Source organism: Zingiber officinale, chromosome 8A, assembly GCF_018446385.1.
Source record: "Zingiber officinale cultivar Zhangliang chromosome 8A, Zo_v1.1, whole genome shotgun sequence".
Lineage (NCBI taxonomy): Eukaryota > Viridiplantae > Streptophyta > Magnoliopsida > Zingiberales > Zingiberaceae > Zingiber > Zingiber officinale.
In genome coordinates this window covers 46,251,955-46,279,694 of record NC_056000.1, presented here as the reverse complement: position 1 = coordinate 46,279,694, position 27,740 = coordinate 46,251,955, and the positions used below count along the sequence as shown (strand labels likewise).

Genomic DNA, 27,740 nt, shown 5'->3' with positions numbered 1-27,740 from the left:
AAACGTAGATTTCAATTTTGAAGTCAATTACGACTTTCAACAATTGATGACTTCCGATTTTTCCTCCTCAAAATCGTATTGGTCCATTTAGGCCCCAATATCCAACAATCCCCCACATGAATGGAAATTAATGTAATGCGTGTATGCATGCTGACACTTTACAAGAGTCCAATCGATAAGTCACTGCATCGGGAGAGGTAGCTTGTGGCTTTGAACCTTCCGTAGTGGAATACTATCGAGTATACTAGGCTGCGCAGTGAACGTGATGTCTTGAACTGCTCAGCTGTTTGTGTATACTAAGACAATAACACCCACACAGAGACCTATCTCACCTACTTTAGGTTCTCATGGTTGGTTCCGTTTTGGCCATGGACACCATCTTGGATTCATGAGTGTTTCATTGAAGCGGCCTGTCTTCACACTCACATAGGTGACACTTCTATCAAGAGTATCCTACCATACTCCACCTTATAAGGTATAGAAGTCACTAAAAGCATAAGCTTAACCTCACTACATGAGGTAGGACAGCACAAATTCATCCTAGGATTGGGATAGAGATAAACTATCTCCTGTGCTGAACCACAACTTCTGAAACTTTGTTGTCCCATTGAACCAAGATCTTGGGATCTCCAGTCAACAAGGTTGGGTTTTCCACTTCAGTCGTTTTCAGTTGTAGATTTTTTAATCCCATTCCTCTTGATGAGCAGTATACTTGATCTCGACTCAACCCTTTCGTAAGAGGATCTGCCAAATTATCTTTGGACTTAACATAGTCGATTGCAATCACTCCATTCGAGATCAACTGCCTAATGGTATTATGTCTACGACGTATATGTCTTGACTTCCCATTATACATACTACTCTGTGCCCTTCCAATCGCCGATTGACTATCACAGTGGATCAGTACGGTAGGTACAGGTTTCATCCAGCTCGGAATATCTTCCAAGAAGTTCCGCAGCCATTCAACTTCCTCACTTGCTTTGTCTAGTGCTATAAACTCGGATTCCATAGTTGATCGAGCAATGCACGTCTGCTTAGTGGATTTCAAGATACTGCTCCCCACCGATCGTGAATACATATCCACTAGTGGATTTGGAGTCTTTGATATCGATATCCAATTAGCATCACAATATCCCTCCAACAGCGGGATATTTTCCATAATGTAATCCATAGTTCATAGTATATTTCAAATATCTAAGAACTCGCATCAATGCCTTCCAATGGGCGTCGTTTGGATTCTATTACTGGTGAAACGACTCAACTTGTTGACCGTACAGGCAATATCCGGACGTGTGCGGTTTGTAAGATACATCAAACTGCCTATTATCCGAGAGTATTCCAATGCGATATGGTCTCACCATGGTTTTTCGCTAAGTGTTGACTTAGATCCATAGGTGTTTTTACAGTAGAAAGATCGTACGCATTGAATCTTTTCAATACTGATTCTACATAATGGGATTGTGTTAGAACTATCCCCTCTGATGTCCTGAGAATTTTAATTCCCAATATAACATCTGCTTGACCCATATCTTTCATATCGAAATTTTTTGTCAACATTTTCTTTGTAGTCATGATTACATCATGATTACTGCCCATTATTAGCATGTCGTCTACGTACAGACAGACGATTATATAGCCTTTGGGTGTGTCTTTGACATAAATACATTTGTCACATTCATTTATTCTGAATTCGTTTGACAGCATTACTTTGTCAAATTTTTCGTGCCATTGTTTAGGCGCTTGCTTAAGTCCGTATAACGACTTAACAAGTCGACACACCTTTTTCTCATTTCTTGGAGCTATGAACCCTTCGGGTTGCTCCATATAAATTTCTTCTTCCAACTCACCATTTAAGAACGCAGTCTTAACATCCATTTGATGTATTTCAAGGTCATACAGTGCTGCAATGGCTATTAGCACTCGTATGGACGTAATCCTTGTCACCGGTGAGTAGGTGTCGAAGTAATTAAGGCCTTCCTCTTGCTTGTACCCTTTGGCTACAAGTCTGGCCTTATACTTGTCAATTGATCCATCAGCTTTATACTTGCGTTTTAGTATCCACTTACAACCTAATGGTTTATTACCAGAAGGAAGGTCTACTAATTCCCAAGTATGATTATTCATGATAGACTCAATCTCACTATTGACAGCTTCTTTCCACATTGGAGCATCGGGACTAGAGAGAGTCTCACTTAATGTTCTTGGTTCCATTTCTGACATGAAAGTCATGTAATCTGGCCCGAACGATTTCTCAACTCTAGCCCGTTTGCTACGACGTGGCTCTTTGTTTTGATCGTCAATAGTTCTTTTATAACAGCTAAGTCGCACTTCCGTTTGAACTTCCGTTTGAACTTCCGTTGTTCTCATTCTCTTTTTAACGTTTTCAAAGAATATTGCATTCCGAGATTCTATGGTTGTTCCCACATGAATATCAGGAATGTCTGATTTGTGAACTAGGAAACGATATGCACTACTATTATGGGCATATCCGACAAATACCGCATCGAACGTTTTAGGTCCGATCTTTACTTGCTTTGGTTTAGGTACTTCGACCTTTGCCAAGCACCCCACACTTTCAGGTATTTGTACGATGGCTCGCGGCCTTTCCATAATTCATAAGGAGTTTTATCACTTTTCTTATGAGGGATTTTGTTGAGAATGTGATTTGCCGATAATATTGCTTCCCCCACAAGTTTTGAGGTAAGCCTGAATTTATCAACAAGGCATTCATCATCTCTTTTAGTGTCCGATTTTCGTTCGGCAACACCGTTCGATTGAGGTGAGTAAGGTGCCGTTGTTTGATGAATAATGCCAGATTCTGAACAAAATTCATTAAACGGTGCACCATATTCTCCACCTCTATCGCTACGAATTATTTTAATTCGTTTGTCAAGTTGATTTTCAACTTCTGTTTTATAAGTTCTAAATGCCTCTAGGGCTTCGTCTTTACTTCTTAAAAGAAAGACATAACAGAACTTTGTGCAGTCATCGATAAAGTAATAAAATACTTTTTACCTCCTCTAGTTTGCACAAATTTCAAGTCGCATAGATCACTATGTATTAACTCTAGAGGAGTCGTTGACCTTTCCACCGAATGAAAAGGTAGTTTCGTCATTTTTGCTTCCACGCACACTTCACATTTGTGTGTTCCGTCAACATTGACGTTTGGTAATAAATTTAATTTGACGAGACGTTTAAGAGTATTATTATGCACATGTCCGAGTCGATCATGCCATAAATTAAAACACTCAACAACATAGCTGGAAGCATTTATTTTATTACCATCAATATTTCGGAGTACAGGCATTACAACCATTTTGAATAGACCCTTTTCTAGGTACCCCTTTCCTACGAAGATATTATTCTTCGTAAGTACAAAGTTGTCTGACTGGAACACTAGCCTAAATCCGGCCTTAACTAGTGCCGCTCCAGAAACTAGGTTCTTATTGATGTCGGGAACATGGAGTACATCAATGAGTGTTAGCTCCTTTCCGGACGTCATCTTCAGAACAACTTTTCCGAGTCCGACAATTGGTGACGTCGTGGAATTACCCATATAGAGCTTCCTGCCATTTATCGGAGTATACTTGGAGAACATCGCCTTATCGGAACAGATATGACGAGTTGCTCCAGTATCAATGAACCACTGCTTCGGGTTGGTATCCACCAAGTTGGCTTCAAATACAACCGCAGTGAGATCCAAGTCCTCAAGAGAGGTTGCGACGTGGTTCGCAGCATCCTTTGGCCCCTTGGTTGGCTTCTTCGGGCGTCTGCAGTCCTTGGACAGGTGTCCTGCCTTTCCACAGTTGTAGCAGGATCCCTTGAACTTCTTCGCTTGTGCCTTCTTCTTGAACTGTTTCGGCTTTTTAGCGTTCGGCTCGACCAGGTTGGACATATCGTCTATAGTCCGCTTGGTTCCTCTGCAGTCGGATAACTTTCGATTATCCTCCTCTATTCGTAGCCTCAGGATCAGGTCTTGCAGCTCTATCTCCTTTTGCTTGTGCTTTAGGTAATTCTTGAAATCCTTCCATGACGGAGGGAGCTTCTCAATTACCGCAGCAACTGTGAATGACTCGTTCAGCTTCATTCCTTCGGCGTCCAGATCATGCAGTATTAATTGCATATCTTGGACTTGAGATGAGACGCTCTTTGAGTCCACCATTTTGAAATCCAGAAACCGGCCGACGATGAATTTCTTCAGTCCGGCATTTTCGGTCTTGTATTTCTTCTCAAGCGATTCCCACAAAGATTTCGCTGTCTCCAATGAACAATACACGTTATACAACGTGTTGTCCAAGGCGTTGAGAATGTAGTTGCGACACAGAAAATCTCCGTGCGTCCACGTATCGCAAGCAGCCTTGCTACCGTCCGTAGCGACTGGCGGGTCTTCACGCAAAAATCGTACAAGGTTTAGCGTTGTTAAGTAGAACAGCATCTTCTGCTGCCATCTTTTGAAGTCGGCTCCGGTGAATTTCTCCGGCTTTTCTCCGTGCGGAATGGATGTCGGAACGGCGGTCGGAACGGCCGTCGGAACAGCGGTCGGAATGGCGGTTGGAACGTCGTTGGTAGCCATATCAGTTTGTACGGAATATCGTTTACGACTGTTGGTTCCGGTAAATTCCGGAGTATGCAAACTGATCGTCGAGGCTAGTGTTCGACACTATCTCCGTAAACGATATTGCTCCGCTACGGTGCTTAACGGATTGTTGCAATTCGTTCCCAAGATACAACGACGACAATCGTCTCGGAATCGTAGCACTCCGACTTCCGAGACCAGCGAACCTTCTCGTAGGCTTCTTGGACTCTTGAATGCACAAGATGAGTGAGTGAATACTTGAGGAAGAGAAGATTAAGTTGAGTGATTTGATTCCAATCTGGAGGGTTCTATTTATACAGAAGGAAGAGGCTTTAGGGAGGTGTGTGACCTTTGGGTGGATTAATCTGGGCCGTCCGGACTGAAGAGTTATAACCCTTCACATAGCCCCTTTAATCTCATCCATCAGATCTAAGAGTTGTGACCCTCAGATCTATCAGCCATCGGATCTGGATCCATTGATCCGATGCTTCAGATCATGTCTCATCCCAAGCCGTCAGATCGTGACTCATTGTGATCCAACGCTCTAGATCGCATCACAAGCGATCCACCATACTTCTTTGATCAACGTTGATCAACGGTTGTCATCCGTTCGCCCAACCAACTGTCCAGTCATCTCCCTTTGCCCACGAGGATGCCACATAGGCACTGCCATGTCAGGTACTAGCCTGACACGTCACCCGAGTGCCATGTAGGCACTGCAATGTCACCTGGAGCATAAATTTAAGCTCCTCAATGCTCCTCGCGAAGTGCAAAGTGCGCCTACAAAGCGCCCTCACAGGTGCGAGCACCTGCTCGCCCCTGAGCAGAGAGTACCTGGTACTTTTCTGAGTTAACTCCAATAACTCAACATCATTAATAAGTAAGGAATGCACATCGAAAATTTCCGATGTGGGACTATTCTCCCTTGCATTTCCTTAATGAATAACCAACGTTATTTTGGGCCGACTTTGAACATTAATTTCTCATTCACCCTTAATCGGTTTTGAGCAAATTAATAGTCTAAATCTATCTACGCGAAACGTAGATTTCAATTTTGAAGTCAATTACGACTTTCAACAATTGATGGCTTCCGATTTTTCCTCCTCAAAATCGTATTGGTCCATTTAGGCCCCAATATCCAACATATTTCAGACAGGATCACTTTGCTTCATGCTTATGACATAGAATCAGAATATTCCTTAACGAACAACCGTTACTTTCTAACAAGTAGTTACGATTCTCTGAAAACATTATCTTCTAGAAATAGTTTGATCGACATGGAGCCGGTTGGATGTAGATTGGGAGTTGTGTCCGAGAGATGTGAGGGGACTAAACCCTGAGGTCTGACCAGCATGAGGTCAGTTGGGAGTAGACAAGAAGCTGTGCCCAAGAATAGTGAGGGGATAGAGTCCTGGGGTTCGACTGACATGGGGCCGATCGAGAGTAGACAAGAAGCTGTGCTCGAGAGAAGTGATGGAACTGAGTCATGGGATTTGACCAGTATTAAGCCGGCCGAGAGTAGATGAGAAACTGTGCCCAAAAGAAATGAGAGAACTAAGTTCTGAGATCTGATTGATATAGAACTAGTCAAATATATACCGGGAGCTGTGCCTGACAAAAATGAAAAAACTGAACTCTGGGATTCGATCGACATTGACCGATCAAGAGTAAAGGAGTGGCTTGGTTAGACGCATAGTCTTTAAATTTTTAACTTTAACTGCCATATCATTTAATTTTCGTCCTTGTACTATTCCTGGCTCACCTGCTGTTCCCCGTATTAATGCACTTTATGTTTTCAGTGGGCCACTAACTAATTTCTCCAGTATCATCGATCTTGAAAATTCTTCAGAGTTTAATGTGCATGTCTTTCTTAACTCTTCAAATGTGTGACATTATCCTTTCAGTGCAAACAAATATTTCCTTTCTGCTATTTACTATTAATCGCTTACTTGTGATTGAGATTAACTAGTTGTATCTGTTCTTATATCAGTACAGACTAATTTACTACAGCTGCAAGCATGCACTTCTTCTTGAAGTATTCTGAAAGGACTTTCCACTCATAAATGTTTGGGCCTCTTCTGTTGGGTGGGGGGTTTTGGTTAGAATGGAGTTACTTGGTGTTCTTTAATCTTTTCCACATTTTATCCAAAGATCTCTCATAAACTTCCTTTTTGTCCTATAGATACTGAAAATTTTGCATGGTTTACACTTGATAAGATATATTTAACATTAATCAAATTGCGCTAACTACTATTTTCTGTGAAAAATGATCTCTATTCAATATATATATATATATATATATATATATATATATATATATATATCACACATTGGTGGCAAAAAAGACGAATATGTTCACCTTCAGCGCCCCCGCTAACTCGTCCCAGGATCAACACGGAGGAGGTAAATCACAGATGACTACTAACCTTTGGAATAGTGACTAGTACATAAGGGAGACATTTATCTCGATTTTACCGAAATTCGAACCCCAGACTTCATTAATAACAATACCTTATATACTAACCACTAGATTCATCCGAGGGAAGTATATATATATCACACATGAAGTATCACTTTATGTGTGTGTATCTTGATAAAGTAACAATGATTGTGCATTATTAACTATGATTTGAGAGACATCTTATCATGTGCTTCAATTGATGCTGGAGGTTATAATCTTTTAAATGGAGAAACTTTGATATGTACACATGTGCCTGCTCTATAATCCAGAGTTTATTCATTGCCTTTTTTCCCGAGTTGGTTTTTATCCTAGATTACTCCATATGGTTGCTTTCTTATAGGTAAAAATGGATGGAGAGTAGAGTTGTCCGATAACTCAAGCAGCCGTGGTCGAGACCGTCATGGAGCATCAGATATGAAGTGCGTGCTATGAGTGTGGAGAGAGAGCTAGGTCATTTTGCTGGTAAGTGTCCATCTTTGAATTGGTTCTGGAGGATTAGGCAGTGGAAGACGTCGGAGTTGGAGTCGATCGAAGTTGTAGCAGAAGTCCTAGATACCACCTGCCTCCAGACTTCCTTCTTTTCGGACTAGCTTTGACGTTACCGAAGTCCTAGATACGCATCTTCAAACATTTACCCGCCGAAGTCCTAGATACCGCCGAAGTCCTACCTTTGACGTTTTGCCTGCCTTCGGACTTCCTTCGTTTAGGGCACTTCTGCATTTTAACATTCCTTGCCTTTATGGTTCTACAACTACACATGGTCTCTTTCTTTATAGAGTTATAAATGAATTAAACATTCATGAACAAGTTTGGTGTTCGACTTGATAGAAATTTATTTATGTTTATTTAATATACATAAAATTAATTAAACAAACAAGCTTGAACAACTCATTAAACTAACAAACAAACTTAAAAACATATATGTTCAGCTCGTTAATGTTTATGAATAATGTTCATGAACAACGTCCGTGAACAACGTCCGTGAACAATGTTCATGAACAATATTCATGAACAATATTCACAAATAATGTTCATTAATATAACTCTTATCAATATGATAAATAAATAATAAAATATAATAAAATAAATAAATAAATTTGAATTATTAAGTTCAATAACCAATCAAATAATTAAAAGTTTCAAACAATCAAACAAACTTGAATTGAGAGCTTGATAACATTTAAACTAATCAAGCTCGAACTAAGCTCAAGTCAAACTTGAATTGAGAGTTTGATAACATTTAAATGAATCAAGCTTAAGTCAAGTTTCAAACAAACTCAATTTTATAAAAAATAAATCAAGTCAAACTGGAACAATCATTTTAAAAGTTTGATTCATTTTGAATTAGTTAAACTGTTCACCATGCTAGTCAAATTGATCAGAGGGCCGGTGAAATTTGCAAAAAATAATACAATTCACTTATTATGGATGAAGATGATAGAAAATGATAGAAAGTGAATGATTTTACGTTTTGAGAAAGATTAAAGTTTAAATTTGGGTTGAATATTCTGAAGATGTATTTTTTTATTTTAAAATCTTAAATCCTAAATCCTATTCCATATTTATTTGATTGACAAATAAAAAAAATTAATCAGCTTTCAAAATTAATTAAATTAATTGGGTGATGCCTACGTGAACTTGAATTCAAAGTTGCAGCCCATACTCAATGGACTTTTCAAAGTTGGGGTAGGTGACAAAATAGCGGAACTTAATTTGAAATCTAGAATAAAAAAATTAAAAGGGACTTTACTATTAAATATATATAATTAGATAAAAATTAAAAAAAACATTCTTTTTATTAAAATTATAAAAAAAGCTTTTTTATTTATTATAAAAATAACTTCCAAATTGATATCAATCCATTTTTATTTTTAAAAATATTTTTATTTTCACCGGTATCTTATAATTGTTACAATAATCGTATAACCAATATACTCTCATAATTATTATAACTGTGTGATTATAATAATTATAATCATGTAACTAATATAATATAATATTAATTGTAATATATAGATAGTACCGGTTACAACTATATGTAGCAATCAAACAAAAGTGTTTTCCATAAATAAAGATAGATTGAGATGAAATAAAATATTATTTTGACAATAAATAAAAAGAGAAGCTTTTTCTAGCTATTAGAATAAAAAAGGATCATCTTTAAGTTTAAGTTTTTTTTTGAAAGCTGATTTTAGGTTTCACTTTTGAATATATAATCCCTCACACTTCGTTCCAGTTATCACATTCAAAGTCACTGTGAATAGGCAAACCTTCAACTGCCCTAATTATTGAAATTGTTTTTAAGTTTTTTACTCCAAAACATCAGCCGCCCACACTAGCTTCCAAAGGATAAACGATAGCTTAGCAGCCATCACCAAACAGCGACTGCCCCATCTAACCAATCAAGAACACAAGCATAATATACTTCAAAAAGAAATTTGAGAAATTTGATTAATAAGTCTCTTTCATTCTTGATAAGATTTCTTTCATCCATTTAGTGTCAGGAAAGAAAGTCTCTCTTCATCTGTAGGCTTTTCCTTTTGTACTGAACAAGAAAACAGCTTCCATTGTTGATCACTGATCAAGCTAGTAAGTTTCTCGTCTTCTTCCCTCAGTTTATTTCTGTTTCTCAATTCTTGTAGGAGAAATAAGAACTCACTCAATTCTCAAAAGAGTTTTTTTAAGAAAAAAAACCTCAAAAATTCTACAAATTGAATCTGAACACACAAAGAAAAGTTGTTTCAGTAAAAAAAAAATAATCTGAAACAATGATGAGAAAAGAGTGTGTAAAGGAGATCTACCTGTTCTAAAGCTAGTTTTACTGCAAGAGAAGATTTTTTTTATGCAGAAAGAAATCCAAGAACTACCTCCGTGACTGAGGGGATGGCTTCGGGCTCAGGCGGCCTCTCTGTTGCTGTCATAATAAGTAAGATTTTCTACTTCAGGTTCGATATGTGAAAAGTGTCTTTATTGTTCGAGTTGCAATAGTTTAAAAATTTGAACTTCAAACTTCACAGTATTAGTGATATTTGGTGGGATAATCCAACTCGTGATAGCAATTTTGGTCATACGATGCGTTCAAAACATGAGAAAGTCATCGATAGATGCAAGGATGCATCCATCTTGTTCGGAAACTAGATCTACGGATCCTTCCTTGAGCCATGAATCGAGGATTGAAATGAAGCCTATCGAAGAGTTCCTATTTAGGATCATGAAGGAGAAGCCCATTAGATTCACACCTCAAAATCTTGTAGATTTCACCCAAAATTTTGTGGAAAAATTGGGTTCTGGTGGTAATGGAACGGTATTCAAAGGCCAGTTTCCGAATGGAGTACAAGTCGCAGTGAAAGTCCTCCATGGCACCTCGAGCAAGAAAGCCGAGGAGCAATTCATGGCAGAAGTTGGCACCATAGGCAGAACCTATCACCTCAACTTAGTCAAGCTCTATGGTTTCTGCTTCGACGAAATGACAAAGGCACTCGTCTACGAGTACATGGAGAAGGGATCACTAGACCAGTATTTGTTCGATCAAGCACAGGAGAGGATTGAGTTTAGAAAGCTGTACGAAATTGCAGTTGGAACGGCAAAAGGAATCCGATATTTGCACGAGGAGTGCCAACAAAAGATCGTGCACTATGACATAAAGCCGGCAAACATACTTCTTACAACAGAATTTGTGCCCAAAATAGCCGACTTTGGATTGGCAAGGTTATGTGAGAGGAACAAGCTGAAGACTCATTCAGCGGTCACATACGGTGGTCGGGGAACTCCTGGCTATGCTGCGCCTGAGATGTGGTCATCTTCGCCAGTCACCCATAAGGTTGACGTCTACAGCTTCGGCATGCTTCTGTTTGAGATGTTGGGGAAAAGAAAGAATTTTGACGCTGAGCAAGCAGAGAGCAAGGAGTGGTTCCCCATTTGGGTGTGGAACAAGTTCGAACAAGGCGAGATAAAGAGCATAATTGAAGAAAGTGGAGTCGAAGAGAAGGACAGGGAGAAGGTCGAGAGATTGTGTCTAGTGGCATTGAGGTGTATTCATCATCAGCCTGAAGAAAGGCCAAAAATGAACTGTGTTGTGCAGATGTTGGAGGGAAGAGATACAGATCCAGTTGTTAACAATCCATTCAAGCATATTGAACCATATAGTGTCGATATCTCTATGTGGAGCTCAATGACGAGCACAACTGCAACATTCTCAACTGGCACTGGAGTAGGGAGTTCATCAGGACAAGATTGAATAAATAGCAAAGTCTTGGAACATGTACCAGCAGTTTCCTTTTAGGTTTCTTTTATTGTCATTATGTTATCACCTATAAAATAGAAACAGAGCTAGTCTATTACTACTATGGATGCTCCAATTGCTCACAATCCACTACTTCTCACAATTAGGACATGATCTCTTAGCATCGATGCTTTTAGCTCCATTCTCAATTGTACATGAGCGATAACAGTAAGCATATTGCATCATGGGAAAGAACAATTGCTTTGATTGCTTGCAATTATATAAACAAAGCATGATATCAGATGAGAGTTCTACGACATTCTTAGACACGAGTATGTGACTGGGTCTACGAATAGCCTGACTGAAAATGATAACTAGTAAAAGATCTAGAATTGGCTATACTGGAACATTGAGCCGGTTGGGCCAGACAAGAAAACGGTTGCATCATATATAACTACCAAACAACTTCAAACTTGGAACCAATTCGGAGAAGCTTTTCTGCAACAAATATAGATGGAAAAGATTCACAAGAGGATAGATAAACATGGAGCGGAGAGGTGACCTGAATATACCTGCTGCAAAGTGTCATACAGATTGCCCATTACGACCTATTTCTTTCAACTTATCACCTTTACCCCTTTCCTTCTGCAGTGGACAGAAGGCAGAAACAAACTTAATATGAGTTATTATATACCACTGCCTATACAAACCATTTTCAAAAGAGAGACCTCAGGAACAGAATACATTCGACAATTGTGTCAAATTAGTATAAACAAGCACCACAATAAGCATTCACAGAGGCAATAAACCATTCCCATTCCATTCTATTCTACCCAACTAAATGCACCGCAAGAGTTTCCTAATAACCATCAACCAAACTCACACTAATCGTCCCAGCCAAAAAATAACTGATTCGATCTCTTCCAACATCATCTCTTCAAACGGCATGAATACTATAATTACCTAAGAATGCCTCCAAAAGAGAAGACGTTCTTCCAAAAGACATTCAAGCGAGAGAATCATAAGCCAAAAGCTCGAAACTTTAAAACATATAAACTTGTATTCTGATACTGAAAGGGAAAAGCTTACCTTTCCAGTATAATCGTAGTAATCGTTCAAGGCCCACTGATATTTTGACTGGTTTAAGCAGAACCAATCCGCTAAACACTCATCCAAGTTGAATGCGCTGAAATTCAAACCGAAGATACAAGCTTCAAGGAAACCCTCATAAACTCATCAAAAAGGCATCAAATATCGAAATCTGGAGGACAAAAGGGAACCATCTTGAACTCTGGTAATGGCGTCCCAGAAGAACCCGAACACGGATCCGGATGACTTGGCGGCCTGCTTGTCGACTTGAAGCGGCGGGACCTGCACCGGAGGCGGCAAAGGAGAAGCCTTCTCAAGCAAAGGGACCACCTTTCCAGGGCTAGCGCTAACTATGGGTGAGGAAACCTCCAGAGCCATCGGCGACGGCGAACGGACAGTCGTTTCTGGTAAAAGAACCACCTTTTCAGGGCTGGAAACAGGCTCGGCCTCAGGGCTCGTGCTTTTCGAACCAGAATCCTCACAAGGCTTCGGGGTGCGGGGAGGGGGAGGGGTGATGAAAACGGTGTACCTCCCGGCCTTCCTAATCACCGGCGGTGGCGGAGCATCGCGCGCGCGCACGGAGGCCATTGCACGGCCAGCGGCTAGTGGTAAGCTTTGGGCAGGATTAGGGTTGATGAATCGGCGAGCACTACCGCCGTTGGACTCGAGGTTTTTGGGCGGCATGCGTAGCGTGGCTTCGCTTTCCCATTGTTCTTTCTTTTACTGCCTCGGAATCGGCCCAACGAACTGCTCCCAATCAAAGATATAGGTATAAATAAAGCAGAAATTACATGTCTACCTCAATAATTGGTTGAAATGACATTAATAACACTATGTTGAGTTGTTTTGAGCAGCATGATTTTTGTAGCATGTTGGTTTTCGGTTTAATTTCATATCTAAAATGGTGCCATTAAGTAATTTCGTGTCTCACTGGCATTAAATTCGGTGGGGGAAGCGCCAACCGTTGGGCTTCTGGCACGAGGAGACCCTTGCGTTGTTTTGTTCCTGACCAGCGGTGGGCTTGCGGTTGCGGACTGCGGAGCAAAGCTTCCCGGATGGAAGATCTTATAAATATAATTAATTTTTTAAAAAATTAATAAATAAATTTATAATTTTTAAATATTTAAATTATATACTATAACTAATTCTTATCTACATCAACTAAGTGAATTATTTTATATTATTCAACTCTATCTCCTACTATATTATAATATGTACTTAAATAAATTTTATTTTATTATATTATTATTAATTAAGTTTTTTTTCCCTCTTCCTCATTTAATAGATGAGAAATGATATTTACCGCGACAACGCACTGATCGGTCTGTAGACCGATCAGGAGGCAACCTGATCGATCTACAGACTGATCAGTAATTCTCGATGAGTACTGATCGGTCTACAGACCGATCAGTAATTCTCGATGAGTTGTCGCGACGAATTGTCGCGGCAAATATCATTTCTCTTAATAGATATATTTGTCATAGTTTTACATCACTTAATTAGAATGTTTATTGATCGTCTAATTATATATTCATACCATCTTAAATTTATTTTTTAAAATTTTTTCCTCACTAGAGGTAACTTTAACTTTTTATTTAATGCTCTCATTTCTTATTTTATTCATCCTCGCTAACATTCTCATCTCTACAAATACTTAAATTACATATTTGATTTTTTTTTTAAAAAAAAATAATACTCCTCAAATTTTTTTGTGAATTAATGTAGGGGGTAAATGAATTGAACAAGTTGTCTTTAATTTGATAAGAATATATTTATATTAAAAATATATTTATATTAGTTTAATATACGTAAAATTAATTAATTAAATAAATTTGAATAACTGAATAAACTTGAACATGTATTTAACTCTTTAATATTTATGACGTAAACAATAATTATGAATAATATTCATCAATAGTAATATTTATCAACATGAATAAAAAATTTTATTATCAAACTCGATCAATTAAATAAATTTAAAATGTAAAAATTTTAAATAATTATATAAATTTAAATTAAGAGCCAGCTAAATTTAAACCAAACTTTCAAACTAATTAAAAATAAATTAAGTCCAAATTAAATATTAATTTTAATAATTTAATTTATTTTAAAAAACAACTTGAAGACTTTATTAAATAAATTTGAACGGAATTAAATTTATTTGGCTCGTTCACAGCCCAGTATTATTCCCTTTTTAAAAAATAATACTAAATCAAGTTGCAACGTGGCAATATCCAATCCCCCAATTACAAGCAGCGCACTATCCACTCGAGCAAAATCCCATTTCCACCTCCATGAACAGCCAAACCGGAGCTCATCGATCGCTCTCTTCATCTTCCCTGCTCTTCACCGCGAGAACACCCGCAACACTGATCAGCTCATTCAACAAATCACCAGAGAAAGAACAAGTGAGGCGATAATCTTCTTCCGGGGATGCTCTACGCGCATCCTCAAGCCCTCGGCTCAATCGCCAAAGCTACAACAGCATTTGGTGGCCCCTGCTCCTCTTCCTCGGAGCTTTCATGGACTTCGAGGATTTCCCCATTCAAGGTGACGATCTCTTCTTTCAAAGTATGGTTTTGGGGTGGGTCTATATCCTTCTGTTTTGAAATCTCTCTGAAACTTCCGTTGCTGTCGTCAAGACAGGGTTCCTTGTGGAAACGACGTGTGGATGCGTTTCGCCCATTCCGATGGCTCTCGATTCATGGACGAAGAATAAGAGGTAAGTAGTTCCGATTGTGGGGGTATTTGAGTGTCATGTGGATTTGCAAAATGGGAGAAATTTCTTTAGTCCGTGATGTTTTTACACTTTAGTTAAGTTCTTATACTTCTGTTTACGTAATTTTGAATCTCGATTTCTTTTCCAATTTAATTCTTCAATCTTTTCATCCATTTCACCTTCTGATTCTATAAATTTACTCTTGCATTTTGTTTGTGATTCTTATATAAGAAAATAAAAAGTTCAGGTTGTTTACATCCAAATACCTTTTAATTGGATCAACCCAGTAAGTTTGATGGCTTAATCTTCCACCTCAAATTGCTCTCTCTGTAGATAAAAGTGATACATCAAACACCTTTTGTGACAGCTAAGAACAGTTTTCTCCAATAAAATAAGTTACAATCGCACACTCACAAGGAAAAAAGTTTGAAGTGATATAACTTTGATCAGCTTAAGCCTACGTCCATAAAGAGAAGTCAAGCATAAATAGGATATGAGCCAACATTTGAAAGAAAATTTGGAAAAGAACTGTCAAACTGTATATCAGAAAGCTCTCAGCCTCAAACTCTTTTCTCAATACCAATAGAGCAATACAAGCATAAATCTTAGTGAAAAAGCCCAAAATCGCCAGGAACATTCACTTGATGATAGAAATCTCCATTCTTCCCTGTAGAAACATCCACTTAGAGCAATACAAGCATTTTTTTTTTGATGAATTAGAGCAATACAAGCATAAATCTAAGAGAAAAGGCCAAAATCACCAGGAACATTCACTTGATGATAGAAATCTCCATTCTTCCCGGTAGAAACATCCACCCATGGGTAATTAGTAGATTTATTATTTTTCTTTCTGGTGTCTTGAGGTGTATTGTGTCTTGGGGTAATTACTAATCTCATGTACTTTAGAGATGTCTCCACGAGATGCTAAACTTTCTATAACCTTTATTTTATGTGAATCTATCTCATACTAGTCACCTTCAGAACATGACCAGACACACCCTAGCACAAAAGATGCTAACTGGCTTGATTGATAAGGATTTTGGTAGCCATCACTACGAACATGACCTCACTTTTGTCACTGGAGTAAAGTATCTCTTTTCCTTTCTTTTGCCAAAAGAGTTATATTAGTAAGTTATGACCAAAAAGTGTATTTTCTCCTTCAAAAAGTTTCACATAATAAGATAGGTTGACAAAATTTGATAGGACTTTGTTTAACTCCACGATCCAACTCTCAAATTTGTGCATTTAAGTCAAGTGTAATTATACCATTTACAAACCACAAATAAACAAGTGGTATTTGGCTATATAGGTTCACCTGCATAACCTTTTTTGGTGCCCAAATTAACATTTTTAATATTTTTCGAGAAAAGCCTTATTACACATGTGAAGTTCAATAAGAAAAAATCCAATATACTTAATCCTTATCTATTTCTCACTTATTCTGTATAATGTATAATCACCATTTTAGATATATTGTTGAATTTTACATGAGTAAGACTTCTACTTTTGTTGGATAACGGTGTCTCAATGTTTGAGTTTGGCCTTGTGACTCATTAATGGGGTTATTCGGATCTTTCCATGCCATGAGCATATTAAACTTGTAGGACTTTGGCTTACATTTTATGCAGAACTAGTTGAATGAGCTATGCTAGGCCAAGTAATTGTACGGGGTCACTTGCAAGTTGCAAGGTTAATTGTTTTTGACCTACCAACTAGAATCACTGCTCCTAAATATCTGCAAATTTGGACAATGGTTTTTCTATTTAATCAACGAAACAACAAAAGTAAGACAAACAAAAATATAGAGATGAAATTTAGAAAATGACAATTTTTTTCATGCTGCAAGTAGGTTCTGAGTATGATACATGAAGAAACTGTGTTTTCATTAATGTTACTTTTCTAGTAAGAAAAAGTTTAGGTAACTTCATTTGTCACTTCCAAATGCAATCTGCATGTTGGAAACGTGGGTCATTGAGCAACTCAAAACCAAATTAAAAACAAAGAAAAAAACAGAGAATGAATGAGACAAAATATATACATTGAAAGAATACACTTCTTGTTGTAACTATCAGATGGTTCTCATACATGATACATCAATGTCAGGGCCAGTGTGTGTTCTTCCATTAACCGAAGAGAATGTGGAGCTGGTGCTGGACGAGGTCAGGCCAAGTTTAATGGCAGATGGAGGGAATGTGGCCTTGCATGAGATAGATGGCTTGGTTGTGGTGCTGAAGCTGCAAGGAGCATGTGGTTCTTGCCCAAGCTCTACAATGACCCTAAAAATGGGGATAGAAACCAGGCTGATGGATAAAATTCCTGAGATTCAAGCAGTGGACCAGATTCTAGACACTGAGACTGGGCTGGAGCTCAATGAGGAGAGTGTTGAGAAGGTGAAATGATTCTTCAAACTTAGTTTTAGATTATGGCACTTTATATCACTATTATTTCTTCCAAAATGGTATCATTAGTTCTGGTATATAGTAAAAATGAATAACTGGGGGAAAACATCATTTCTTTTTATAGTAAAGACAACTGCAATCGACTGGGCTAGGTTTCCAGTTGATGATTTTTTTTCTTGATTCTGGATGGTATATTCAGACCATGGATTTATGTAGATAATATATGATTCTACTACTTTAAATAAGATGCTTCAAATACTTCTACTATTGATATATGAACTAGGATCTCCCTAACAGCTCAAACTTTAACATTTTTCTTGTTTTGCTTAGCCCTAAACCTATCATGCTCCAAGGAACAATAGAAAAACGCAACCTATTAAAAGGTTGAAAAGTTTATGAAGTTAAAGTATATTTAACATCTCAAACAATTACTTTACGCTAACTTGTAAATTCCATGAATTTTTTATACAAAGATATATAGTAGCCCACAGCGATTGTGCCTAAGGGTCTTATTAATTCCAGAAGTTAATCCTTAAATATTTTGACTTTTGATCTTGCTTTTTAAAGTTGTAAGTCCTCTATCAATCAAAAGTATTTTTTTAAAAAAAATAAATAAATAAAGTGAGAGTAGTATTCTATTCTGGCTGCAGGTTTTTAGCTTTGCATGTGAAATTTGCAGTAGATCTATGAAACTTTAACAAGATGTTTTTGTTCCTATTTGTCAACTTCAATGATCTATTCCACCCTGATAGGTTAGAACAATTCTATCTCCATAGATAATCATTTGCTAAACTGAAAATTTATGAACTATATATGTCATTCTGTTGATTGAGGATTTACTCTGATTATACATGTATACACACACATATATATGTATATAAATTCTAATATGTTATAGAACTGTTTCCTTTTCCATTTTTTTCTGTTCACAATTTTCACATTTTCTGTGAGTTCATTGAGATAATTGACATGAAACTGATGCATCACCAATTGATATTTCAGGTTCTTGCAGAGATTAGACCTTACCTCTCTGGCACAGGTGGTGGCTTGCTAGAGTTTGTTCAAATCAGTGACTACATCGTCAAGGTTCGACTAAGCGGACCGGCAGCTGGGGTGATGACGGTGCGCGTAGCGCTAACTCAGAAATTAAGAGAAAAAATACCTTCCATTGCAGCTGTTCAGCTCATTGATTAGTCCACATTTTACGTGAATCCTCTGGGAGAAACTAAGAGAAGTCACTTGGCCACCTCAAAGCTAAGCCTTTTAGATGAACCACTATTTTCATATGTGGAAAATTCACAGTTTCTAGCGTTCGATTCTTTGCAGTTGTTGTTAAAGATTGTTCTCCGAAAAACTCAACTATCAAAGAGAAGTTTAATTGGAAAAAGAATGTCTCATGTAATGAGTTCATCGCGGTGATGAAGCGGGTCCCACCAATGGTAGGTCAAAATAAAAAAGACCGGCTGACGTGAAAGTCGAGATCAAAAATGATCAAAGGGCCCAGTCGGACCACCGGCTAGGCTGGATGACCGGACAAATGGGAAGGCTGATCGGCGAGGAAAGGGTGTTGAATGGCTCGCCTAATGTCGGCAAACAGAGTCAAGAAGTAAACAACAATCTGCAACGAGCTTGTTTCGCTGATCAGGGGACACGGTCGATCGGATGAAGGTAACTAATGACAGTCGGGAAGCAAGGAAGGAGATGTGTTGGCAAATCCGAGGGACATGGCCGAGCAGGGTGCCCTCGCCGAGCAGACTCCGATCGGCCTACAGCAGGACCCACCTAAGTATCTGGTCGTATCCTTTTGGGGGTATGCGCCACTGACAAAGGAGCATGTTCCACGTACAAATGGTACTTTAGAAGCTTCTAGTCTGTCACATCAAAAATATACATGCTTGCTTAAAGAAATGTGTAGGGACACTTTTTTGTTTGTCTTTTCATAGGGCACTTGGGAAAACCTGCTAACGCTTTGAGATATGTGCACAGATACTACAGTAGCGCTATAAAAGGAGGGTTCCCATCTACAGGCGAAAGCATGCACAACTTCATCATTCGACATGCTCTCTTACTATAGTACTCTTGTTATTCTCTATATCGTCTGAAACTGACTTGAGTGTTAGAGAGTCAACATCGAAAATCCCTTTCCGGCTCGACATTGATGTTTTTGTGTTGCAAAAGCACATAGAGTCTTCATCGCGTTGAACTTCTTGTCACATCTTTAGCTTTCCGTCTTCTCAACTTTCGGACAAGAGCAATCACCAAAGAAATTCTTTTATAAAAAGCAAATGATAAGTTTGTGTAAAACTAAAAAGACAAACATCTTATCCAAATCCTCACAGTCACACCTAAACCCTGATGAGTAAAACCCTAAACCTAAATCTCGTAAATTTCACGCCTTTTGTTTGATCCTCGCAGTCACCCCAAAATGTGTGCATTTTTTTTTTTTATACAATGCTCATAAATTTCACTCCTTTTGCTCGAATTCTTGCGAACCAAGACACACATTCTGACTCCAGGGACTAGGAGATTCAACATGATCATAGACTCAGGACTGAGCGTCCTCTTTAGGCAGCTCGCTAAGTTGCACTACCAAAAACTCGAAAGCTCACGCTTGATGGCCGAAGTTTAGGGTTTTAAGATTATGATATGTTATACAGTGCCTTCAACCCAACCATTGGCGTCCTTCAGGATTATTTAAGGTTTAGGATTTTATACCGTGCTGATACGATGATAAAGATGGGATCTCCTAAAGGTAGGTCAAAGCAGTAGAGAGCGTATGAAAGTCAAATTGTCAAAGTTGTAGGGTCGGGTCAACGACGAAACTGCGGACTGTAGATGGCCGAGCGGGCCTCTAGAGCAGGTCAGACGTGAAAGGCCGACCAAATTGTCTAAACGGCTGTCCTCCGCACTTGCAGTCAAGGTTAAGAGCTAAATACTAAGTTATCTAGTCCACCACCCTAGTCGATCAAACCTTATGTTCGATCGGACACAATACGCCTCTTCGATAACAGTAAAGTCAAGTGAAGAAAAAGCCGATAACTCCATTCAGTACGGCCGAGCTGATGGCATCCCGGCCGAGTGGTCTCCGGTCGGCCCGCAACATAACTCACATACATGATACATATCTTACTGTACTCTTTTTGGATGTTTGTGTCGTTGATAACAGAGAATGTCCAGCAAACAAATAGTACTTTAGAAGTTTTTAGTCTGTCATATCATAGAGATTTACATGTTTGTTTAAAAAAAGATGTCAGAGATATTTTTTGACTATCTTTTCTTAGGATGTTTTGGGAAACGTATATATGCTTTAGGATGGATACACATACACTACAATGATATTATAAAAGAGGATCTCTATCCACAGATGGAGGTATGTGATGTTTCATATTTGAATGCATTCATTACTATAGTTTTCTTACTGTTCTTCTTTTCATATACAGATTATTAATTTGAATATCGGAGAGTCAACGTCAGGATCCTTTTCTTAACTCGATACTAACACTCCTGATTTTAAAAGACAACACAGAGTCTTTTTCTAATTAGCACCAGAACCACCAGGTCACGTTCTCAACTAACCAACCTTTCAACTTTCGAAGAGGATCAAGTGCCTTCGTAACAATCATTGGTGCCCTTTAGTTAATGTTAGGATTGACGATAAAATGGTAAAAGTTTGAAAATGATGAGATATTTTAAGATCTTTTTGGTCTTCCAGTGTTCTCCATGGTCCACCTTAACTGGCAGCCTGCTGCAATAAGGGAAAGAAGGAGAAGAAAAAGGATCGGATCCCCATTAATGCACAGAGCATGCACATGATAGCGCAGGGCAAGCACTGGTGCGAATTGGCCCACCACCTTCCTCGCTCAACATTCGTCACATTGCTTGTCCCCCCTTCCAAGGCCAACCCTAAACTCCCTCATCGTCGAGCATTCGAGCTACTGCAGAAGGACTGCCGTGATATCGTTTTTTCTTCCTCCAAACAGAAAGAAATCTTCAAGAACTCTTCTGACGATTCATTACAACCGTAGAGATCACATAGTTGAGCTTAATTAATTATCTAGTTTAAGGCAAATTAGCAGTCGCCGGCGTCTGTAGGTCCGGCGGTGCCGTACAGCGTAGTTGGGACAGCAGCAGCCGAAGTGATCCAGTTGGTCGCTTTTTAGTTGGGCCAGAGGCGGTTGACGAGCGCCAGCGCGTTGCTGGTGACCTGCGCGACCTCCACCACCTTGGGCCGCACAGCGGCCCGGACGGAGCTGGAGCAGCGATCCGACAGGCTGTCCAGGCACGTGTTCTCGTCAGTCAGGGCGGCGCTGCACCAGGCACGAACGTTGCCCATGTGCATGGCGAAGTCCGACGCCGCCCGGTCCCCACTCCGGCCCACCCGGTCGAGCTCCTTCGCCGACTGCCGGAGCCGGTCGACGCTGTCGGCCATGTTCTCGAGGCAGTCGCGGACGGCGCCGGCGTCCCTGGGGCCGTTCCACTTGGCCCGCGCCACCGCCTGGGAGACGAAGGCGGAGGCCGATCGTGCCCGGTCGGCGCTGACGGACATCGCGGCGCGGGCCAGCCGGCGTGGGTCGCGCCGGACCGCCGCCGCGTAGGGTGCAAGGCACCGGAAGCAGAGGTCGCGGTACCGCGTCGCACCGCAGGAGGAGCGAACGAAGTCGGTGGGAGAGACGTCGACGGAGGTGGCTCCGGCCGACGCGGATACGCAGGCAACCATGAGCAGGATCGACAAGACACTGACATGAGCCATTTGAGCTCTCTCTGTCTCTCACTTCAATGCAGAGTCCTATGAAGTATCACATGGATTGGGTACATTAATATACTGCCACGGCCATTGACAATCAGTGAATTCTCTTATCGGAAGCGTAAAAGTAATGGCTTTCTTTAGCTCAAGTTGGGCACTTGCGGCAACGGACAGGACGACAGACGACAGAGCGTGAGCTGTGGCTTCCTGTCAACCGTCAGTTCATTCACTCTCGTTAACCCTCGTTTACTTGCAAGGGGGAAGTTAACGTCCAGGCCCACGTCGGAAGCAACACTGCTTGAGCGCTACCAACAAGCAGCAGGGCACCGCTGGCGACGCTGTAGGCCGCCTGCCCCGGTGTGAAGAGAGTTCTTGCCGACATGCGATTCCGGCGAGATCAATCTTGACCGTCCAAACGTGAACGACTGAAATTGATTCGGACCCGTATTTGATTTTTATTCGAAATTATTGAATTTAGATGAATTTGAGTTGAAATTATCAAATAATAATAATAATAATATTATGTTCAAATTAAAATTTAAACGATTGGATCCCGTGATTATTTGGATGTGATCAACTAAGTTAGATTAGGTTCTGTTTGGTTTTGATCTCTGTGTCTAAGTGTGTAGGAGTTTATGAGCACAGGAAGTCGAGCGGAAGATGCAACTAGCGAGAACGACGGCACGGGAAGGGAGCCGACGAGTTCGGTGCGCCCGAGGAACGAGAGGGTTGCGGAAGAGTACACCGGTGGACAAGAAGAAAGTACGCGACGTTCGAGGGACGAGAAGCCAGAGCGGAAGCTTGCTCAAGGAGAAAGCCGAAAATTGGATTCGGGTGAGCCCTATTTCGATTGGTCGCAATCATCCAGGTGATCGGAGCAACAGGAAAGCGAAAGGAGCTGGAGAACACTGCTGGAGGCGCCCTCGACAACGTGTTGAAAGCGCCTCCGAAACGAACCAGCGCCTCCGCTATATTCAGGCGAAGGGTACCCTCCATATGCATGGAGGGCACCCTCTATATGGGAGGCGCCCTCCATGCCTATGGAGGGCGCCCTCGACTTGGCCAAATTAGTCATTGGCAGCGGATAAAATTTTATCCGTTTTCGTCTCGTTGGAGGCGCCCTCCATACCCTTGGGAGACACCCTCAAGTTATAGATAGAATTTTCAGGAGCTATAAAAAGCCCCTAGAGCTAGGAAATAGTTAACCAACTCAAGCATTCATTTCCTAACAATAGTCTGAATGTTCAAAGATTGTAAGAGACTTCTCCGCCTACACGAAGGAGATTTTTCTAGCGCTCTCATCGTCTTGGATTAATAACCACTCCGGTTGTAACCAAGTAAAATTCCGAGTCTCTTTCTTTCAGTTTTCGTATTGTTTATTTTTATGTTGTTGCTACTAATCTAAGTTGAAGTTCGAAAAAGGTTATTTTTTTGTTTTGATTTGTGCAGGGGCTATTCACCCCCCTCTAGCCGCCCTACCCCGACCAACAAGTGTTATCAAAGCCAACCGCCTCAGAAGGACTAACCGGCGATTGAAGTATCAAGATCAAGACGATGGCTGGATCAACAATCTATCCACCAAAATTTGAAGGAGAATTTGCGTCATGGAAGAAAAGAATGGAGATATTTTTCAAAATTGACTTCGAAATTCTTTTAATAATTAAATACGATTTTGTAACAGCAAAAACCCCCCAAGGAGAAGAAAAAGGAGACTATCAGTGGACCAAGAAGGAACAAGCAGATTTCATAGCGAACGAACGAGCTGAGTTCCACCTACTTAACATGTTTCCACCCCAGGAAGTAAATCGGATTGTAGATTATGACTCAGCGAAGGAGCTTTGGGAAAAGTTCTTGGAGTTGCACGAAGGAACTTCCGAAACAAAGCTCGCGAGACGGGATGTGCTCCGGAATCAACTAAAGAATCTCCGGATGGAAGGAGAGTCAGTAGCACAACTATACGGAAGAATCAAGGAGCTGATCACCGGACTAACAAACCTCGGAGAAACGGTAACAAATCGGGACACACAAAGGTATGCTTTAAATGCATTTCCAAAAACACCTAAATGGGTATCTATAGTAGACTCCTATTATATATCCAAAGATCTCAAGGTAAGTACGTTAGAAAGTCTTTTCTCTACTTTCGAATTACACGAATCTCGGTGTGCAGGACAAAGAAAAGGACCGAGTCAAAATGTTGCCCTAAAGGCAAGAACAAACGATTCAGACTTGGACGAATCAATTGATGAAAACGAAGCAGTCCTTATGGTAAGAAAGTTTAATAAATTTATTCAATCTAATAAGTTTAAATGGCAGACAAAGAAGGATTACCGAAAAAGGAATGTCCGATGCTACAATTGTAACGAAGAAGGGCACATCAAGGATGACTGTCCAAAATTGAAGAGGGACAAGGAGAAAGAAAAGTACAAAAGACCAACATCCTCTAAATACAAGACCCTGAAAGCCACATGGGATGATTTATCATTCTCTGAGTCCGAGGTTGAAGTCTTCTCAGGATTAGCCCTAATGGCCAACCATCAAGTGGAAGATGAAACCAGCTCAGAGATGAGCATTGATGAAGGGGGAGGATCATTAGAAGAGAACAGCGATGAAGGGGGAGCATCAGAAATTGAGGTACGTGCTCTATCTCCCAAGTAGTCCTTTAATTTTATTAAAATTCTTACTAAAGATCTAGTACAATTAGAAAAAGAAAATGCTGAGTTAAAATTGAACTTAACAAAGACATGTCCCCTAGAATTATATGATAATCTAAAATTAGAAAATAAAAAATGAAATATTGAAAAATGACCATGCATGCTTGAAACCAAAATCAAAACTAAGAATTTATGGTAGACTAAATTAGTATATTAGATATCACCAGGGACAGATTAGAAGAATTCCCAAAGGATATGTACCCCCCAAATTCTTAGTTAACCTAGTAGGAAGGAACCTATATTGGGTTCCAAAGTTTTACTTAGATTAAAATATTTTTTGGATTTACCGCTTTCAGACAAATTAAATATTTAAATTCTTTAAAAGGCTTTGTCTAAAAGTGGTTGATGTTCCAATAACTAAAAAGATCTAATGCCTCGCCATAGCCTGAAAGCTGATTAACGAATTGAGTATTTAATTGACAAACTAATAAACATGTAAATTAAAATAATAATACTTTTAAATCTTGTCAATTATTTGAAAATTTCATAAATCTTTATTCTCAATGTTTTATTTAAAATTCCTAACTTAGAATTTTTTTTTTAACTTGAAGATTTCTACCCTATTTTTTTTTATATGATCAAAGGGGGAGAAATAAGTACAAGTTTAGAGAGTTTAAGGGGAGTTAAGTTTTTTTTTAAAAATCAATTTGAATTACATTTAATGTCGCAATTTCTTTTATTGCAAATTTATGCTTAAAATGTTTATTTTACAATTACTACTTGTTTGTTTTTCTCCCTAACTTGAACTTGATTGATGCACATCAAAAAGGGAAAGATTGTTGGACCCTATGGTTGTTTCGATGTAATCAACCAAGTTAGGTTAGACCTTATTTGGTTTTGATCCCTGTGTTTAAGTGTGCAGGAGCTTAGGAGCATAGGAAGTCGAGCGGAAGACGCAGCTAGCAAGAAGGAAGACACGGGAAGGGAGCCGACGGGCTCGGTGTGTCTGAGGGACGAGAGGGTTGCTGAAGAGTACACCGGTGGATGAGAAGAACGTACATGACGTTCGAGGGACAAGAAGCCAGAGCGAAAGCCTGCTCGAGGAGAAGACTAGAAATTGAATTCGGGTGATCCCTATTTCAGTTGACCGCAATCACCCAGGCGATCGAAGCAGCAGGAGAGCGAAAGGAGCTCGAGAACACTGCTGGAGGCGCCCTCAACAAGGTGTTGAAGGCGCCTTCGAAGCGAACCAGTGCCTTCTGTTGATACAGTCTGACCTGGCTGTTGTTTTGATGTTGACACGGATTTAAGTTTGTATCAGATGTTAATTAAACTCGGTTTGATTAATGATCAAGGTTGATCAAGTGGAAGGGAAAAGTCCAAGTTGGAAACTTGGCACGTGAAGTCGGAGAGAGCTCGTTCTCCGGACTAGGTCAGAGAGGGCTCGGTAGCTCGTTCTCTGGACCTGACGAAGTCGGAGAGGGCTCGGTAGCTCGTTCTCCGGACTAGGTCAGAGAGGGCTCGGTAGCTCGTTCTCTGGACCTGACGAAGTCGGAGAGGGCTCGGTAGCTCGTTCTCCGGACTAGGTCAGAGAGGGCTCGGTAGCTCGTTCTCTGGACCTGACGAAGTCGGAGAGGGCTCGGTAGCTCGTTCTCTGGACCGGACGAAGTCGGAGAGGGCTCGGTAGTTTGTTCTCCGGATTAGGTCAGAGAGGGACCTAAGTGGACATTCCATGGTACATTGGATCGGTCGGCAGACCGATCCAGTGATACATAAGACAGTGGATCGGTCGGCAGACCGATCCAGTGAAACTAAGTTTCCATGGATCGGTCTGGTGACCGATCAGGAAACAATCAGTAGCACACTGAGTGAAATCTGATCGGTCTTGGAGACCGATCAGGAGATGGTATTGCGAAGAGAAGAAGGCAGGGGATCGGTCGTGGAGACCGATCCACCTGCAGTCTGATCGGTCTCCACGACCGATCAGACAAGCTGCGGACCGATCAGGATATGCCCTGATCGGTCCATGGATCGGTCTGGTGACCGATCCACACATAATCAGATTTTTTCGCTGTTTCTGCGATTCCTCCACTGCATTTTGATCTGCCTGATTCATGTGATATAACCCTCTGTGCTGTTAGCTTTTGAGTTTACAGGATCACAGGTATCATTCCAAGCCTAATTTCAAATTAAGTCCATAAGAGGAATACGACAAATGGCCTTTCTGCTGTGATTCGCGGCGCATGGTGCATTTGAAGCATCAACGGCTACTGGTGTGATCTGACTGCGATCCGCTTGACTCCTGGTGATTGGTTCGAGCTCAGAAGACACCAGTGAAGACTGTGATTTCATTGGTGTGAGTTCAGAGAACCAGGTAAGAAGGAAGAGGGATTGGGTGCAGCGATGATTCTGTGCAGTTTGACCACGATCCGTGACAGCAAAGAACAGGGGCTTAAGAAGCAGTAAAAAGCGAGAGGAAAGAACAACAAGAAAGCAAGAAAGTGAAAAAAGAAAACAAAACGTTCTGTTGATCGTTGAGGTGTGCTAAGTTCTTGAGCTCTCGGGTGAGAAACTGCTATCTGTGAGTTCTCTGTTTCCACTGATCCTCGCGTGGTTATAAGCGTTAATTCATTCTTCTTTGCCACCGAGCTCTGTAAGTCTTGTGCTTTAACATATATATTTCTTGAGACTTTGTGGAGAGGTTACTCCACCGAGAAGGAGGATCTTTAGCCGGAATTTATCCGGGGTGCGATCTACCGAAGATCAAGGGGTCGTCCACCTTACGGACACGCCGAGGAGTAGGGGCAAGTTATCCCCGAACCTCGTAAATCCGTGTGTTAGTGTGCTTGTTTCCTCTTTGTTTTAGTTTCCTAATTCCG

The 27,740-nt window shown here is 40.2% G+C and overlaps 4 protein-coding genes across 11 annotated transcripts; 2 read left to right on the top strand and 2 right to left on the bottom strand.

The window, feature by feature from the left end:
• The first annotated feature begins 9,394 nt into the window (after positions 1-9,394).
• Positions 9,395-11,383, top strand: LOC122008818 (rust resistance kinase Lr10-like). 2 transcript variants are annotated; one of them, XM_042564670.1, is made up of 3 exons: positions 9,395-9,626; positions 9,886-9,963; positions 10,055-11,383. In XM_042564670.1, the coding sequence occupies exons 2-3, from the start codon at positions 9,921-9,923 to the stop codon at positions 11,272-11,274; spliced, it is 1,263 nt and encodes a 420-aa protein (XP_042420604.1). In that variant the 5' UTR covers positions 9,395-9,626; positions 9,886-9,920; the 3' UTR covers positions 11,275-11,383. The 2 variants fall into 2 exon arrangements, with proteins under 2 accessions (XP_042420604.1, XP_042420605.1); XM_042564671.1 differs by having other exon boundaries at positions 9,497-9,626; positions 9,871-9,963.
• Positions 11,384-11,504: 121 nt separating this feature from the next.
• On the bottom strand, positions 11,505-13,175 carry LOC122008819 (pollen-specific leucine-rich repeat extensin-like protein 3). 6 transcript variants are annotated; one of them, XR_006119382.1, is made up of 3 exons: positions 12,349-13,175; positions 11,832-11,904; positions 11,505-11,757 (listed from the first exon to the last, which is right to left on the bottom strand). XR_006119382.1 is itself a non-coding variant. In XM_042564672.1 (2 exons), exons 1-2 carry the CDS (start codon positions 13,030-13,032, stop codon positions 12,420-12,422), a joined length of 519 nt encoding a protein of 172 aa, XP_042420606.1. In that variant the 5' UTR covers positions 13,033-13,170; the 3' UTR covers positions 12,282-12,419. The 6 variants fall into 6 exon arrangements, 1 of the variants encoding a protein (XP_042420606.1); XR_006119380.1 differs by having other exon boundaries at positions 11,505-11,904; positions 12,349-12,445; positions 12,540-13,170; XR_006119381.1 differs by lacking the exons at positions 11,505-11,757; positions 11,832-11,904 and adding an exon at positions 11,915-12,251 and having other exon boundaries at positions 12,349-12,445; positions 12,540-13,170.
• A 1,444-nt stretch (positions 13,176-14,619) lies between these two features.
• LOC122008816 (nifU-like protein 3, chloroplastic) lies at positions 14,620-18,839 on the top strand. Of its 2 annotated transcripts, none has more exons than XM_042564669.1 (4): positions 14,620-14,898; positions 14,991-15,070; positions 17,171-17,457; positions 18,469-18,839. In XM_042564669.1, the coding sequence occupies exons 3-4, from the start codon at positions 17,242-17,244 to the stop codon at positions 18,658-18,660; spliced, it is 408 nt and encodes a 135-aa protein (XP_042420603.1). In that variant the 5' UTR covers positions 14,620-14,898; positions 14,991-15,070; positions 17,171-17,241; the 3' UTR covers positions 18,661-18,839. The 2 variants fall into 2 exon arrangements, with proteins under 2 accessions (XP_042420603.1, XP_042420602.1); XM_042564668.1 differs by having other exon boundaries at positions 14,644-14,898; positions 14,995-15,070.
• A 2,616-nt stretch (positions 18,840-21,455) lies between these two features.
• On the bottom strand, positions 21,456-22,307 carry LOC122011464 (pectinesterase inhibitor 9-like). The gene has a single exon (XM_042567859.1). It carries the CDS (start codon positions 22,214-22,216, stop codon positions 21,623-21,625), a length of 594 nt encoding a protein of 197 aa, XP_042423793.1. The 5' UTR covers positions 22,217-22,307; the 3' UTR covers positions 21,456-21,622.
• Positions 22,308-27,740: the final 5,433 nt, after the last annotated feature.